The 14,795-nt window shown below is 46.9% G+C and overlaps 1 protein-coding gene across 1 annotated transcript in view; it reads left to right on the top strand.

Moving 5' to 3' along the window:
* Positions 1–14,795, top strand: part of LOC135202102 (gamma-tubulin complex component 5-like) — a 348,462-nt gene that overhangs the window by 318,553 nt on the left and 15,114 nt on the right. Inside the window, exon 17 of the mRNA XM_064231354.1 lies at positions 8,017–8,173. Coding sequence (XP_064087424.1) covers positions 8,017–8,173 — 157 coding nt within the window. The remainder of the gene's footprint in view (positions 1–8,016; positions 8,174–14,795) is intronic.

Raw genomic sequence — 14,795 nt, 5'->3', positions numbered from 1 at the left:
TCTTGTAGTAAAGGTTTTATTTTGATAGAAGTTATGATTACAGTGGTCCCCCGTATTCGCGGGGGATGCGTACCAGACCCCCCCGTGAATAGTTAGAACCCGCGAATGTTTGGAACCCCTATAAAAACGCTAAAAACAGCCTATTTTGTTAGTTAAAACTCAAGAAAAACCACTAAAAATTTTCATACTTGGTTTTTTTAATAGTTTTATCACAAAAAGTGCATTTTATGATGAAATTGATCAAAAAAACCAGGAATTTATGGATATTTCTCATAGAAAAATACCGCGAATGTGCGAATTTTCCGCGAATAATGCAGGGAAACGTTCCCGAGAGAAATCCGCGAATGTGTGAGTCCGCGAATCCGGAGAACGCGAATACGGGGGGTCCACTGTATTATTATTTTGAGTTAAGTCATAGTGACCTTATAAGTGAGGAAAGTTTGGAAAAGGCCTAATTAACTTTTTCAGGTTTCAGCTACCATTCAGTTCCAACCACATCATGTGCACATCCCACTGAGCCTCCACCTATCATTAATTCACAATTTTGTACATGAACTTCCCTGACAGATATATACTTAGCTATAGTCTCCGACGTTCCCGACAGAATTTCAAATCTCGCGGCACACGCGACAGGTAGGTCAGGTGGTCTACCTTACCCGCCGCTGGGTGGCGGATGTACGAACCACTCCCGTTTGCTTGTCAGATTTTTCTCTGTCGCGGGAACGATAACAACTGTTGTCGGTTCCTCTCGATAGTTTTTCGATTCTCGCTTGCCTGGAGTTAATTTGGACTTCTTTTGGTGACGTATTCGATTTGTTTGGTTTGGCATACGCTGATTGTGGACCGGTTTGATTTTGATTTTTGATTTTCTTTAACGATGTCTGACCTAGATTCAGTAGTTAAAACTTCGGTTTTTGTTTAGGGTTTGCATGAATGAAGGATGTAAGGTGAGGTTGCCGAAAGCTTCGGTAGACCCCCACACGGTTTGCATGAAATGCAGGGGGAATGAATGTTCTTTTGCTAACCCTTGTAGTGAATGTAAGGGATTGAATGAAGAAGAATATAAGGCTCTCTCTTCTTATGTTAGGAAGTTGGAACGTGATAGAGTGCGTAAGGCTTCCTCTAAAAGTTCTAGTAGATCTAGAATGAGTGAGTTGGATGTGGATCCTAATACTAACGTAGAATTAGAACCTTCTTCCCAAGTTGCAGCCCCTGCTCCCCGCACCGAAGCCGAAGATTCGCCTTCGGAGGCGGCAGCTCTGAGAGCCACGATTCTTTCTATGGACCAGAAGATTCGTCAGTTGGAAGGTAAGGAGAGTGTTAGTGATCAGTGCAGTGTCCCCAGTGTTGTTGAGGGTGCGTCTGACCGGGCTCCTAGTGTCTCTAGGCCTAGACCTCTTCCAGACTCCCAGTTCCAGTGGAGTAGGAAAGTCGAAAGCCGCAAGAGGGCTAGGGAGAACCCCCACCGGTCAGGCGTCCCTCGGCAGATCCTGAAGTACGCTCTCAGGCTGCCTCGGATCGCTACAAGAAGGAGCTCCTACGCCAATGCTTCTCCTCTTCGTCTTCTCCCTCTCCGAAGAGAGGTTGGAACTCCCCGGATGCGTCGCGCCCGTTGAAGAGGGCTTGGAAGGCTCCCTGCAGTCCTTTGGCTTCTAGTCGAAGGTTTTCCTGGAAGAATCGTCGGTGGAGGCGAAGAAACCCAAGAAATCCTGTGATCGTTCTTCTTCTCTCCGCGCTCCGCGCTCGGCGCCTGCTTCCGAGGAAGAACAACAAGATTCTCCTACGAGAGTACTCTCGCGGGACTTCAAGCTCAGATCACGGCGCTAGCAGACTCTCTAGCAGTTAGATCACGTAGGAAGAAGGACGTTTCTCTTCCGATCAAGAGATCTAGGCGCCGCTCTTCAGAGGATCGTTCTCCTCTTTTTAGGCGTTCTCCTTCATATGGGGAGGTTTCGTATGAAGAAAAGGTAGGGGCTCGCGTGAGCGCCCTCGCTCGCCTGGCTCTCTTTCGACTTCAAGGCGCCAAACATCGGTAGGACGCTCTATGGAGGAAAGAAGTTTTTTTCTCCAGATTGGATTCCCGCTTCCGGTAAGCGCACTGCACCTGCTCATCACGCTATTTCTTCAATTCCCTCGCGTGAGACTTCTCCTCAGCAGCCTCAAGATCCTAGAAGGCGCCCTTATACAAGTAGGCGTTCTTCTTCCAGATGTCACTCTCCTCGAGTGTCGGATCGTGACTTCTCTCCTGACAGGCATCAAGAGTCTGGTAGGAGTCGTGTGCATGATAGACGGCCTGCTGTTAGCCGCTCCCCGCAAGGTAGGCGCCAAGAGCCTACTGCACATCGATATCCTAGTAGGTGCTCGTCTCTTTTAAGGCGTCATACTCCTGATTATTCTCCTCGGGGCAGACAACAAGAGTCTTTCAAGCGCCCTTCTCCGTGTAGGCGCTCTCCCGCTTCTAGGCGCACTACTCCTGACCGTTTGTCTCTTGGTAGGCACCAGGAATCTCGGAAGCGCCCTTCTCCAGGTAGGCGCTCGTTAGCTTTGAAGCGCCCTTCTCCTGAATGTTACCCTCTTGTTAGACGTCAAGAGTCTCGCAAGCAGCCTTCTCCTAGTAGGCGCATTTCGCCTTCCAGTCGAACTTCTGTTGATCGTACGCAACTGGACAGGTATGGAGAGCCGCGCAAGCGCTCTGCTCTCGATAGGCGCTCTTCTCCTGGCAGCCGCTCGCCTCAGGATAGGCGCAAAGAGTCTAGTAGGCGCTCGCCTCCTCGTAAGCGCCCTGTGGATGTTTCCGAGGATTCTCGGAGTAGGAGCCCTACCTCTCTTCGGCTGAGATTCCGTCTACCTCGAAGAGGGAGTCTCATCGTAGACAACCCAGATCTTCTCATCGTTCTCCAGTGGATGTGAACTCTTTTAAGAGAGGGCGTTCTCCAACCTCTCGCTCAACTCCTACTAGGATCCCTTCGTCACCTAAGGATCTTCCGCGCTCGCCTCGACAAGACGTCCTAGAAGGTTCAGATGAGGAACCGAACACTTCTGCTGCTGTGTCTTCTTACAAGAAGCTTACAGAGCTACTTTTGCAAGTTTTTGGGGATTCCCTTACTCCTACGGCTCCTCCTTCTCCTCACTCACTTTTTTCAACGGCGAAGACAGCGAAGAGTTCTTCTTGTGTGAGGATGAAGCCAACTCTTTCAATGAAGAAGGCACTGAGTTTTGGTTCCTGGATGGCTTCCAAAGAAGAAGCGGGGAAAACGATGTTCGCTTTTCCTCCTTCGAAGTTATCAGGACGCGCTGGTTTCTGTACGAAACAGGAGAGTCCTTAGGATTGGGTCTACCGTCTTCGGCTGATTCGGATTTTTCGGCGCTGGTAGATTCGACAAAGGAGAACTGCCCTTAACTCCTGCTAAGACGACTTGGGCAATGAATGAATTGGATCACATGCTAAAAGGCATGTTTAGAGTGCTAGAAGTATTTAACTTCCTTGATTGGTCGTTGGGGGTCCTAGCCAAGAAAATTGAAGTGCCAGAGTCATTTTCGCCAGAAGATCTCATGTGTGTTTTGTCTTGTATGGACAAGTCGGTAAGAGACGGAGCGAGTGAAATCGCCTCCCTGTATGGGGCCGGGATCGTGAAGAAGAGGTCTGTTTATTGTTCCTTCTTAACGAAGTCTGTCTCCCATGCCCAGAGGTCTTCTTTGCTGTTTGCTCCTCTGTCTGATCAGTTGTTCCCTAAACATCGAGTGCAGGACATTTTGAGATCACTTTCGGCCAAAGCCACCCAGGACCTTTTGGCACAGTCGGCAAGAAACCTCGCCCTTCCTTCCCTACCAAGGCTAAGAAGGAAAAGGCAAGTGTTCGAGAACCCTTTCGAGGGGCGTCTTCATCAAGAACCTCTACGTTTAGAGGTCGTAGACCTTCAAGAAGGGGTAAGACTTTCGCCAAGTCTGTTAAAGCCCCCAAATAACTTGCAAGTCCTTCAAACAACGGTGGGCGCCAGACTCTTAGAGTTTACAGAAGTCTGGGCCCAAAAAGGGGCGGATCTTTGGACCCTTTCTATTTTGAGGAGAGGTTACCTCATCCTTTCGTCGAAAGACCTCCCTTGACGACCATCCCAAGGGAACTGACGGCCAGGTACAGAGACCCCATCATGAATCAAGCTCTCCATCTAGCAGTGGATCAGATGCTGGAGAAGGGGGCTATCGAACTAGTGACAGACCATCATTCATCGGGCTTCTACAACCGCCTTTTCCTAGTTCCGAAGTCCTCAGGGGGATGGAGACCGGTGTTGGACGTAAGCGCCGTGAACTTCTTCGTAGAAACGAAGAAGTTCACGATGGAAACGCCTTCATCAGTGCTGGCAGCACTTCGTCCAGGGGACTGGATGGTTTCCTTGGATTTACAGGACGCTTACTTCCACGTACCGATCCATCCTTCCTCGAGGAAGTTTCTCAGATTCATGATGGGGGGGGAAATTTTTCAGTTCAGGGCTCTGTGTTTCGGCCTCTCGACGGCCCCTCAAGTGTTCACGGGGATTTTGAGGAATGTGGCTCAATGGCTTCATTTGAAAGGGGTGAGGATATCCATGTACCTCGACGATTGGCTAATAAGGGCCAATTCAGAAGATCGTTGTTTGAAGGACTTACAAGTAACTTTAGAAATTGACGAAGGCGTTGGGACTTCTCGTCAATTTCAAGAAGTCGTCACTAATTCCCGAGCAAGAGTGTGTGTATCTCGGGATACAGATGAACTCTCTGAGTTTTCGGGCTTTTCCCTCTCAGGAAAGGATAGCCCGAGGATTCGAGAGAGTAACAACCTTCTTAGGGAAAGAAGTATGCACAGTGAGGGAGTGGATGAGTCTGCTGGGGACGCTCTCCTCGCTGGAGCAATTCGTTTCCCTAGGAAGGTTGCACCTGAGACCGCTCCAATTCTTTCTTCATCGGAATTGGATCGTCGTTCTCAGGATTTGACGTTTTCTCCCTGTCGTTATCCCAGGACGTCAAGAAACATCTCTTATGGTGGACAGATCCCAACCTCTTTGCGAAGGGACTGTCTCTTCAATCCCGACCCCCAACCTGGTGTTGTTCTCCGACGCGTCGGACACGGGGTGGGGGGCAACTCTGGGAACCAGAGAAGTGTCAGGTACCTGGGTGGGGGACCAGGTAGCCTGGCACATCAACAGAAAGGAGTGATGGCTGTGTGGTTGGCTCTGAAGGCTTTCGAGCCCAAAGTCAGAAGATCGGTAGTGCAGGTCAACGCGGACAACACTACAGCTCTGGCATATATCACAAGGGAAACAGGGGGGGCAACGCATATCTCCTTCCTTCCTCCTGTACGAGACAGCAAGAGACCTTCTGTGGGCAGAAGAAAGAGGAATCAAGCTTCTCACCAGGTTCGTGCAGGGAGGAAAGGAATGTAAGAGCAGATCTCCTCAGCAGGAAAGATCAGGTCCTTCCCACAGAGTGGACCCTTCATCTGGATGTATGCCAGAGCCTGTGGAAGTTATGGGGCAGGCCACACATAGACCTCTTTGCCACGTCAAAGAACAAGAGGCTGGATCCTTACTGCTCTCCGATATCGGATCCAGAGGCATTAGCAATAGATGCTCTTCTTCTAGACTGGAACGGACTCGACGTCTACGCGTTTCCCCCCTTCAAGATCCTGGGGCTAACCATCAAGAAGTTCATAGAGTCCGATTCAACGAGAATGACCTTAATCGCTCCCTTTGGCCGGCCCAAGAATGGTTCACAGAGGTACTGGAATGGTTGGTGGACCTTCCAAGATCGCTCCCCGCTAAGGAGCGATCTACTCAGACAACCCACATCGACAGGTTACCTCACCAACAAAAATCTCCTCGCTCTCAGTCTGACTGGCTTCAGACTGTCCAAAGTTTGGTCAGAGCAAAAGGCTTTTCAGCAACAGCTGCTAAAGCAATCGCAAGAGCGAGGAGACCTTCCACCTTGCGTGTATACCAGTCAAGTGGGATGTCCTTCAGACGTTGGTGCAAGAGGAAGAACATTTCCTCTTCCAGTACCTCTGTGACCCAAATTGCGGATTTCCTTATTTTTCCTCAAAGAAGAATGTCATCTGGTTGTGTCAACTATTAAGGGATACCGCAGTATGTTGGCGGCGGTATTTCGGCATAGAGGCTTAAATATATCCGATGATAAGGACCTGCATGATCTTATTAGATCATTTGAAACCATTAAGCGTCCTCATGTAGTACGAACTGGAATCTAGACGTAGTTCTACAATTCCTTGGATCGTCTAGATTCGAACCTCCTGGCTTAGCCTCTTTCAAGGATCTGATGAAGAAGGCTATCTTCCTTTTGGCCCTAGCTACAGCTAAGAGAGTGAGTGAGCTCCAAGCTATCGAGGGCAATGTAGGGTTTAAGGAAGATTCTATGGTGTGTTCGTTTCTTCCAAATTCCAAATTGCAAAGAATGAAAACCCATCACGGCCTTGGCCCAGGAGCTTTGAAGTTCGTAGTTTATCTTTTCTAGTAGGGGAAGAGCCTGAACGAAACTCTTTGCCCTATGAGAATTATGAAGTGTTTCCTTAAGAGGAAGGAACAACTTAAGGCTAATCAAGATGTGCTTTGGTGCTCTGTAAAGGACCCCACTCGCCCACCATGTAGAAGAATGCTCTTTCCTTTTTTCTGAGAAGCCTTATTACAGAGGCACATGTTGCCTGTAAGGAAGAACATTTAGACTACTGAAAGTGAAAGCTCACGAGGTGAGAGCCATCGCAACTTCGCTTGCATTCAGAAAAAATATGTCTGTGCGGAACTTGATGGAGGCGACTTTTTGGAGATGCCAATCGGTTTTCGCAAACCACTACCTACGTTGAATTTGTAAAAATCACATATGATAAATGCTTCGCCTTGGGTCCTTTCGTATCGGCGGATTCGGTGCTGGGGCAGGGAGCTGAAACTTATCCTGTGTAAATTTTTTTATATGTTACCCTATATTTTATATTGGTGTTTTTTGGTTGTCTGAAAGAGGTTGCAGGAGGCACCTCTTTTTGTCGTAATATTAACCCTTTGTATTTTGGTTAGGTGGTCTGGTGGGTTTTGGCTCCTTGCAGAGGTAGTGGTAAGGATCTGTTAGGTAAGCGGACAAGGTCCCTCTAACAGGATCCGACTTGGATTCTACCACAATAGGGGATCACATATCCCAGTGGTAGAGCCGAGAGTCTTTCAGCATCAGGTCACGTCCTAGCTGTAGCTCTCCAGGCAATGCAGACTCAGAGACAGTATCTATGAAGTCTTCATCCTGAAAAGGTGAGAACCAAGGTTTTTATATCCTACAACATTAGTTGTTTCCCGTCTTACCTGTATTATTTAGCTGTCTCTTACCCTCCACCAAGGGTGCCAATCAGCTAAGTATATATCTGTCAGGGAAGTTCATGTACAAAAATGATATTGTTAAACTACAATAAAGTTTTGTACATACTTACCTGGCAGATATATACGATTAAATGGCCCACCCAGCCTCCCCTCAGGAGACAGGTGGAAGAGAAAAATCTGACAAGCAAACGGGAGTGGTTCGTACATCCGCCACCCAGCGGCGGGTAAGGTAGACCACCTGACCTACCTGTCGCGTGTGCCGCGAGATTTGAAATTCTGTCGGGAACGTCGGAGACTATAGCTAAGTATATATCTGCCAGGTAAGTATGTACAAAACTTTATTGTAGTTTAACAATATCATGTTATTGCTATGAAGTTATTTCTTTTGATAGAATATTAATTTTGTTTGGGATTTCTGTTCATGCAAGATATTTTTTTATAATTTTTCTATTTCCTATGAAGAATGTAACTTTATGACAGTAAATTGGGAAGGGCTAAGGAAGATGAAAAACTGTGTTGGAAGATACCACGCAGAATATTTGGAAAGTAAGAGGAAAACAATTATTATACATAGGAAGAATGTAAATTGCTCTAAAAATTTGTAATTTTTATCATTTAAACAGATCGAGTAAACATTGCACGTGTTTTAGGACTTGGTATTTTTTTTCAGGTCTTCTGGCTTACACAACAACTTTCTCACCTTTGGAGAAAAGACATGAGAGTTAGTAGTGAAGAATTATCCTCAATTGAAGCAAAGTATGTGCAAGTTCACAGGTTCCTGGTCAACATCCTCTCTCATCTCACTACAAAACATTTTCTTCCACACTGTAAGTTGACTTATAACCTGATTCATTTTGTATTCTGTATACTACATTTAGTTTGTTTTTAGGTATCTACAGAACAGCTCAAGATGGAAGTATTATATCTGTCCCGAGAAAATGGTAAGTTGTTCAAGGTTCTTTCACTTGGTTCACTACTGGTTTTCTGTAGCTTGGCTATTCATAAGAGGTGATATCCCCATATTTTAATCTCATTCATATGATTTTTATCTTATGTGACTTTGCAAAACACTGGTTAATGTAATGCCCTGTAAATTCCTTTCTCTTTACCTTTGGCATGGAGTGCAGAGCCCAGGACATTAAGGGATTTTGACGTAAGGAAAAATCTATTTCTTTGGCGATTGGCTCGTGTCGCCAGCGAAATATCCTTTAATCTATTATTTCTAGGGTAAATGTACTAACACATACCAGAGAATAAATAAATAAAGAAAAAGGTCAGTACAACTGACTCGCTCACCCTCCAAGAGGGTGTCGGTATGAACACTATGGCGAGTGAGACCACTACCACAAGCCGCTTGCCAATAGAAATCTCCCACTACAAAATCCCCACAAGAGGGGAGCCGACCCACAGAGTGGGCAGCAACTACTACTACTCCATCCCATGCTGCCGACTGCCGCGCCTCTGGTGCCATCCTGAAGTTAGCAGACAATCTTGAGCGATGGGATGGGTAGGGCGGGATTTCGCTGGCGACACGAGCCAATCGCCCAGAAATAGATTTTTCCTTACGTCAAAATCCCTTTTCTGGCTCAGCTCGTGTCGCTGCGCGAAATCGTACCAGAGAAATAGCACAAGATTGTAAAGAAAATTCAACTAAACAAAAGGGGGTCTCAAATAAAAGATAACATAAAAGGAAGAATATAATTGCTAATAAATATTACATATACACAATGATACAAAATTAGAAATATTACTTAAATTAAAGAAACTTAATGCTAATAATATTTCTTAAAAATTAACTTAATTTTTTACATATATACAGGGCTTACATGGAATATATGTTAAAAGCAGTATCTGTGTATAGATATGTACAAAGAACTCAAAAGCAATTATAACAATAACTTGAACAGAACAAACTTCAATAATAATAATATATGAAGGGAATGTATATGACTTAATATACAAAACTCGTAACCATTGTAATAAGATGTATCCCCTAGCATAAAAATAAGGGGATCACATCAAAGAGATCAATACATACAATCGATTGTGAGTGCCCCTAGCAAAAAAATAAGGGACACCCACCATATCACCATAAGAGCAGCTAAGACCCAAGGTAAACGTAGATGAACATGACAGGCATAGACGAACTGTTGGGTGAGACAGGTAGAAAGGAGGACTGGATCTTCTACTAAAGATTAGCAGAGTCGGGGGAAACTATGTTACCCGCCGCAACTGCTGAAAATTTCAGAGCTTCCAAGGACTTTAAGTAATGACGCTTAAATACTGTCGGCGATTTCCATCCAGAATATTAATTTTTTCAACTCATCGAAATTCATATGTTGGAAATAGTTAATTGAGGTGGCTACTGCCCTGACATCATGTGCTTTTGGGAAAGAGTCAGGATTGGCTTGCTTAATAAAGTACAGGATCTGCTGCCTGATGCCTTTAATAGATAAAGTACCACCTTTTTCTCTCTTAAAGAGAGGACCCGATGAGGATGAGGAGGTCCTGGACAGAAAGGCTCGTAAGGTCGATACTGGGCAAAGAGATATATCTTGTGGAAGGGGTACAACCTTCCATGGTTCCCACCTCATCAAAGGATCTTCATTCTTTGCTATAAAACTACGTTCCGGAGAAAGTAGCACTTCCCCTGTGAAGAAATTGAATATGATCCGGATCTCGGATAATGCCGACAGTTCTGAAATTCTAGCTCCTGAGGCCAAGCTTAATAAAAATAGAGTTTTTCTTAAGAGCATTATAAATGAACATGTGTCATTATCAGTTTCTGAAGCCAGCTTTAGAACATCATTTAAGAACCATGATACTGTCGTAGGCCTTACAGAAGGTCTAAGTCTAGCACAAGCCTTGGGAATAGACGAGAAGTAGGAGTCTGTCAAGTCTATGTTGAAACCAAATTGAAAAATCTTTTTCAAGGCTGACTTGTTTGTCGTAATGGTGCTAGCTGCTAAGCCTTTTTCAAATAAAGATCTGAAAAAGGATATAGCTGAATTGATTGTCATGATTCTAACATCTGATTCTCTCAGGAAGGTTGCTAACTTTTTGACAGCAGCATCATACTGTCTCAAAGTTGAATCTCTTTTATCAGATTCCAAGAAGAGAATATTTTGAGGGTCAATATTCGCATCTCTTTTCGCTGCAAACTTCATGAAATCCATAAAGTTAGGGTTTTGAGAATTCCTGAGGAAGCGAACACAGTCTTCGTTTGCACTGACTGGGAGAGCCTGGGACTGGGAATTCGAAGAGGGCGAAGACCAGTTTCCAGAACTAGAGGGTACCAATTGCTCTTCGGCCAGTCTGGGGCTACTAGAGCCACTTGACCCTTGAATGTCCTGAGTTTGTTCAGATACCTTTCATGAGAAGATTCACTGGAGGAAAGACATAAATCTTCTCCCAGTGTTGTTCCAGTCTAGGGCCAGGGCGTCCTTCCCCGTGGCATAGGCCAGAGGGTCCAGGTTGGGAGCCACATAACATGGGAGTTTGTGGTTCGCTTGGGATGCAAAGAGATCCACTTGTAGGCCTGGAACTCTCTGAAGAATCCATTGGAACGAACTGCTGTCCATGACCATTCCGACTCCAGAGGTACTGATCGGGATAGAGCATCTGCTATGACGTTTCTCACTCCAGCTATATGGGTGGAGGAGAGGTGCCAACTGAACTTGTCCGCCAGGGAGAAGATGGCTACCATGACATGATTTAGATGACGTGATTTGGAGCCTCCCCTGTTTATACAATGGACTACCACTGCGCTGTCTAAGACTAGCTTTATGTGGGAGTACTTTGGCGGACGTAACCTTTTTAGAGTCAAGAACACTGCCATTGCTTCCAGTACGTTTATATGGAACTGACGGAACTGAGGTGACCAAGTTCCCTGAACTTCCTTGAACTGAGAATATCCTCCCCAACCGCTTAACGAAGCGTCTGTGTGGATGGTAATCCCCGGAGGAGGAAACTGAAGGGGCACTGATATCGATAAGTTCTTGACTTTTGCCCATGGGCGTAGTCGATTCCGTAGAATCTGAGGGACTGAGGATAATTTGTCCCTGGACCTGACATTTGCTCGTGAGCGCCAGATTCTGGTTAGGTCTTTCAGTTTGGCTTTCATCAAGATGTTTTGTCACTGATGCAACTGGAGTGAAACCCAGGATCCTTTCCTGGGTTCTTCTTGACGCAAGTTTGTGACTCAGAAATTGCTTTACTGACTTCGCTATTTCTTTCCTCTTGGCTGATGGGATCGACAGAGTATGGGAGGATAGATTCCATTGAATGCCCAGCCACTGAAAGTTTGACTCTGGAGTGAGTCTTGACTTGGTCCTGTTTATCTTGAAGCCTAGATATTCCAGGAACTGAATCACTTTCAGTGTTGCTTTGTGGCATTCCTCGACTGATGGAGCCCAGATTAACCAATCGTCGAGATACGCTACTACATAACCCCTTGCGATCTTAGTTGTTGAACTACCACTTCCGACAAACTTCGATGGAACAACACCTGGGTGCTAACGTTGAGCCCGAAAGGAACTACCTTGAAGGAGAATGTCTGATCCCCTATCTTGAAGCCCAGATACGGACGGAAGTGCCTTGCAATAGGGATATGATAGTAAGCGTCTGTAAGATCGATAGAGGTGGTGACGGCCCCACGGGGAAGTAAGGTCCGTACCTGCGAGATCGTGAGCATCTTGAACTTGTCGCAGCGAATGGCTAAGTTTAAGCGGGACAAGTCTAAGATTACCCTTCTTTTTTGTGAGCCTTTCTTTGGAACGCTGAACAAGCGCCCTTGAAACTTTAATCTGTTGACTCTCGCTATAGCTCCTTTCTGAAGGAGGTCTCCGCATACTCCGTCAATTCTTTGGATGGAAGTTGGCGGAAAGGTCTGGATGGGGGCGGGTTCGCTACCCAACTCCAACCCAGGCCTTTTTGACACAATGCTTTGCGCCCACTTGCTGAAATTCCACCGGTGGCGGAAGTGAAACAGCCTCCCTCCTACCTGAAAGTCCTCATTGGTGTTGGTAGCCTCCGCGGCCTCCCCTGAAATGCTTTCCTCTATTAAAGGACCCTCCCGATCCTCTCTGACGAAAGGATCGCTTACCTCTGCCTCCCCTACCCGAGCGGTCATACTTCTGGGAAGCCTGGCCCTCGAAGACTTGATTGAAGGCTGGGGAGAGAGCGTAAGAGGTGGAGGGTTGAGGCTGGGGGGAAATGACATAGATTGGCTGCGATTGAGCCTTGGAGGTAGAAGGTTGGGCTGCTTGCACCAACGGGACAGCTGGAACCGGCTGGTAAAGCGTGGCTGTTCTTCTGGTAAGGCTGGAAACGTCTGGGTTTCTTCTGAGCCTTACCTCTGACCACTTGATCTTGGCGTCTCTTGGCCGTAAGCCCCAACGATCTTTTAAGGCTTTGGTTTAGCCTTGTAGCCTCTGCCTGGACCTCTTCACCATCGCATCTGGGAAGAGGTCTGCTCCCCAGATGTTCGATGCAAGCAACTTATTCGGTTCATGCCGCAAATCGTTGCTTCTTGGAGGACATGTTTCCTACAGTTTGTTCTAGCCGTGGCGAACTCGAACATATCAGACTGCAACCGTTTGAGTCAGAGACTTTGGTGAGAAGCTTAAAAAGTGGCTCAGAACCATAGGAAATGGTAGCCACCTCGGTCATGGCCATGGTATTGATAGACCTGGCCAACCTCGACTTGGCATCAAATTCTGCCTGAATGAGGCTATCCGGAAGTCTAGGTAGCTTCTCACCACCAAACTGCTCCATAGCACAGTCCCTGGTTTGAGTTTTGCTCCGCAGAAAAAGTGTTGGGCAGATCTTCCCACAACTCACCGGTCTGAGGGAAGTAAAGGAGACGTAGGGGTCCGCTTCTTTCAGCTGAGCAACGAAATCCCCCTTCTGGGGCTGCTGAAATGGTAGTCGTAGCAATCTTTGTCAAGAAAGGGAGCGGGGTACTCTCTTCCATTGTAAAGATTGTGAAAGGACTCTTAAATGGCTGTATTTTTCGTGTTCGAACAGTCCCATGTCCTCTAGACACCTGAGCATTCTCTTTGAGCCTGGTCTCGTGAATAGAGGACTGTCTCTTTCGGTACCTTATCGTCTCGTGAAGTCATGGCAGAGGCGGTGAGCCTGGCGTAGCCGATGAACGGAGGCCTGAAGGTCTTCCGGGTAGAACTCGAAGTCTTCAATCCTCCGAGTTCCACATTCCGGGATAGAAATAAGCCCGTCCTGGAAGGGGGCGTATGACGCTACTCTCCAAGGATTGTCATTACTGAACAGAGGTAGAGAGTCATACGGAGGCAATTGCGCTCCCCCTGTGGCTGAAGGGTGGGGGAGAAGCTAGCGGAGCTTGGCTCAGTTCCGGCATAATGTTGTCCTGGGAGCTGATCCTATCAGACAACCGGGAGAACATCTGTTCCATACTGGTTTTTAGAGACCCCACCAGATCGCCCACTTGTTGCAACAGACCAGCGTTGGGATCCAAAGAGCCGGAGCTGCTTGCGGAGGTGGACGGGTGGGGGGCTCTGAACCGGAACCAAAGGTAGTGGAACGGTTGACTCCGCTGGAGTGTGTGATCTCTCCCTGGAGGATCTACTCCTAGAGGATTTGGAGCCGGACCGGAAGCTTAGACCTCTCTGCTCCGGGGTTTTTAGCCGGAGACTTACGAGATGATGAAGACGCCGACGCCGTCTCGTAGACGACGACGACGTCTTAGTCAAGGTTTTGACTGCTTGTCCTTTGACCTTAGGTCTAACGGAAGCATCAGGAGAAGTATACAGTTCTGTACCTGTAAAGCCTTGGAAGATGGAGAGTTTGCAGGGGTAGAAGATCCAGTGGCACCCAAGGGCATCCTTGGGCGTCCAACGTACTCCTCGACCAACAGCTCGTCTACACCTACCATGGGTTCAATATTAAGATCCAATGTCGCGACTTCCGAGAGATGTCCTGGCCTGGATCCGTCAACGAGGCAGCGAGCTGTTGTTGAATGAACGCAATAGTCGGGGCCGCCGCCTGCTGGGTTCGCGGACGTAGCCCGTTGACTTGCCTCCGGGGAAGATCAGGACCGCCAACCTCTTCTCGAGAATGTAGGGCATACCCTTGGCGGCGTTCTTCCCAAAACCGCCGACCCAGGCCCGCAGGGTTGCCAGTGCGGTGTCCTTCACAGCCGGAGCCTGGAAGAGAGGGTATTAGTTTTTTAAGATTAAACTTTAAAACTAAAACTAAATTAAAAGCTTACTTAAAATTATAGGGGATGCGAAATCCCTGTATTTTATCTTAAGTTTAAGAAAGATTATAATTTTTTAAAACTTAAGAAACTATAACGAAGTAGGGACTGGCTAACGGAGTTGGAATACTTACCCGTCTAAGAGCTGGATCACCAGATCATAACAGATGGTGCATGTCCTCGTGATACCAGACCTGGAGGTCCCAGTGCGGAGT

The sequence above is a fragment of the Macrobrachium nipponense genome, chromosome 30 (assembly GCF_015104395.2).
Source record: "Macrobrachium nipponense isolate FS-2020 chromosome 30, ASM1510439v2, whole genome shotgun sequence".
NCBI classification, from domain to species: Eukaryota; Metazoa; Arthropoda; class Malacostraca; order Decapoda; family Palaemonidae; genus Macrobrachium; species Macrobrachium nipponense.
Note: the sequence above shows the minus strand (reverse complement) of the source record. Positions and strands in the feature narration are given on the sequence as shown.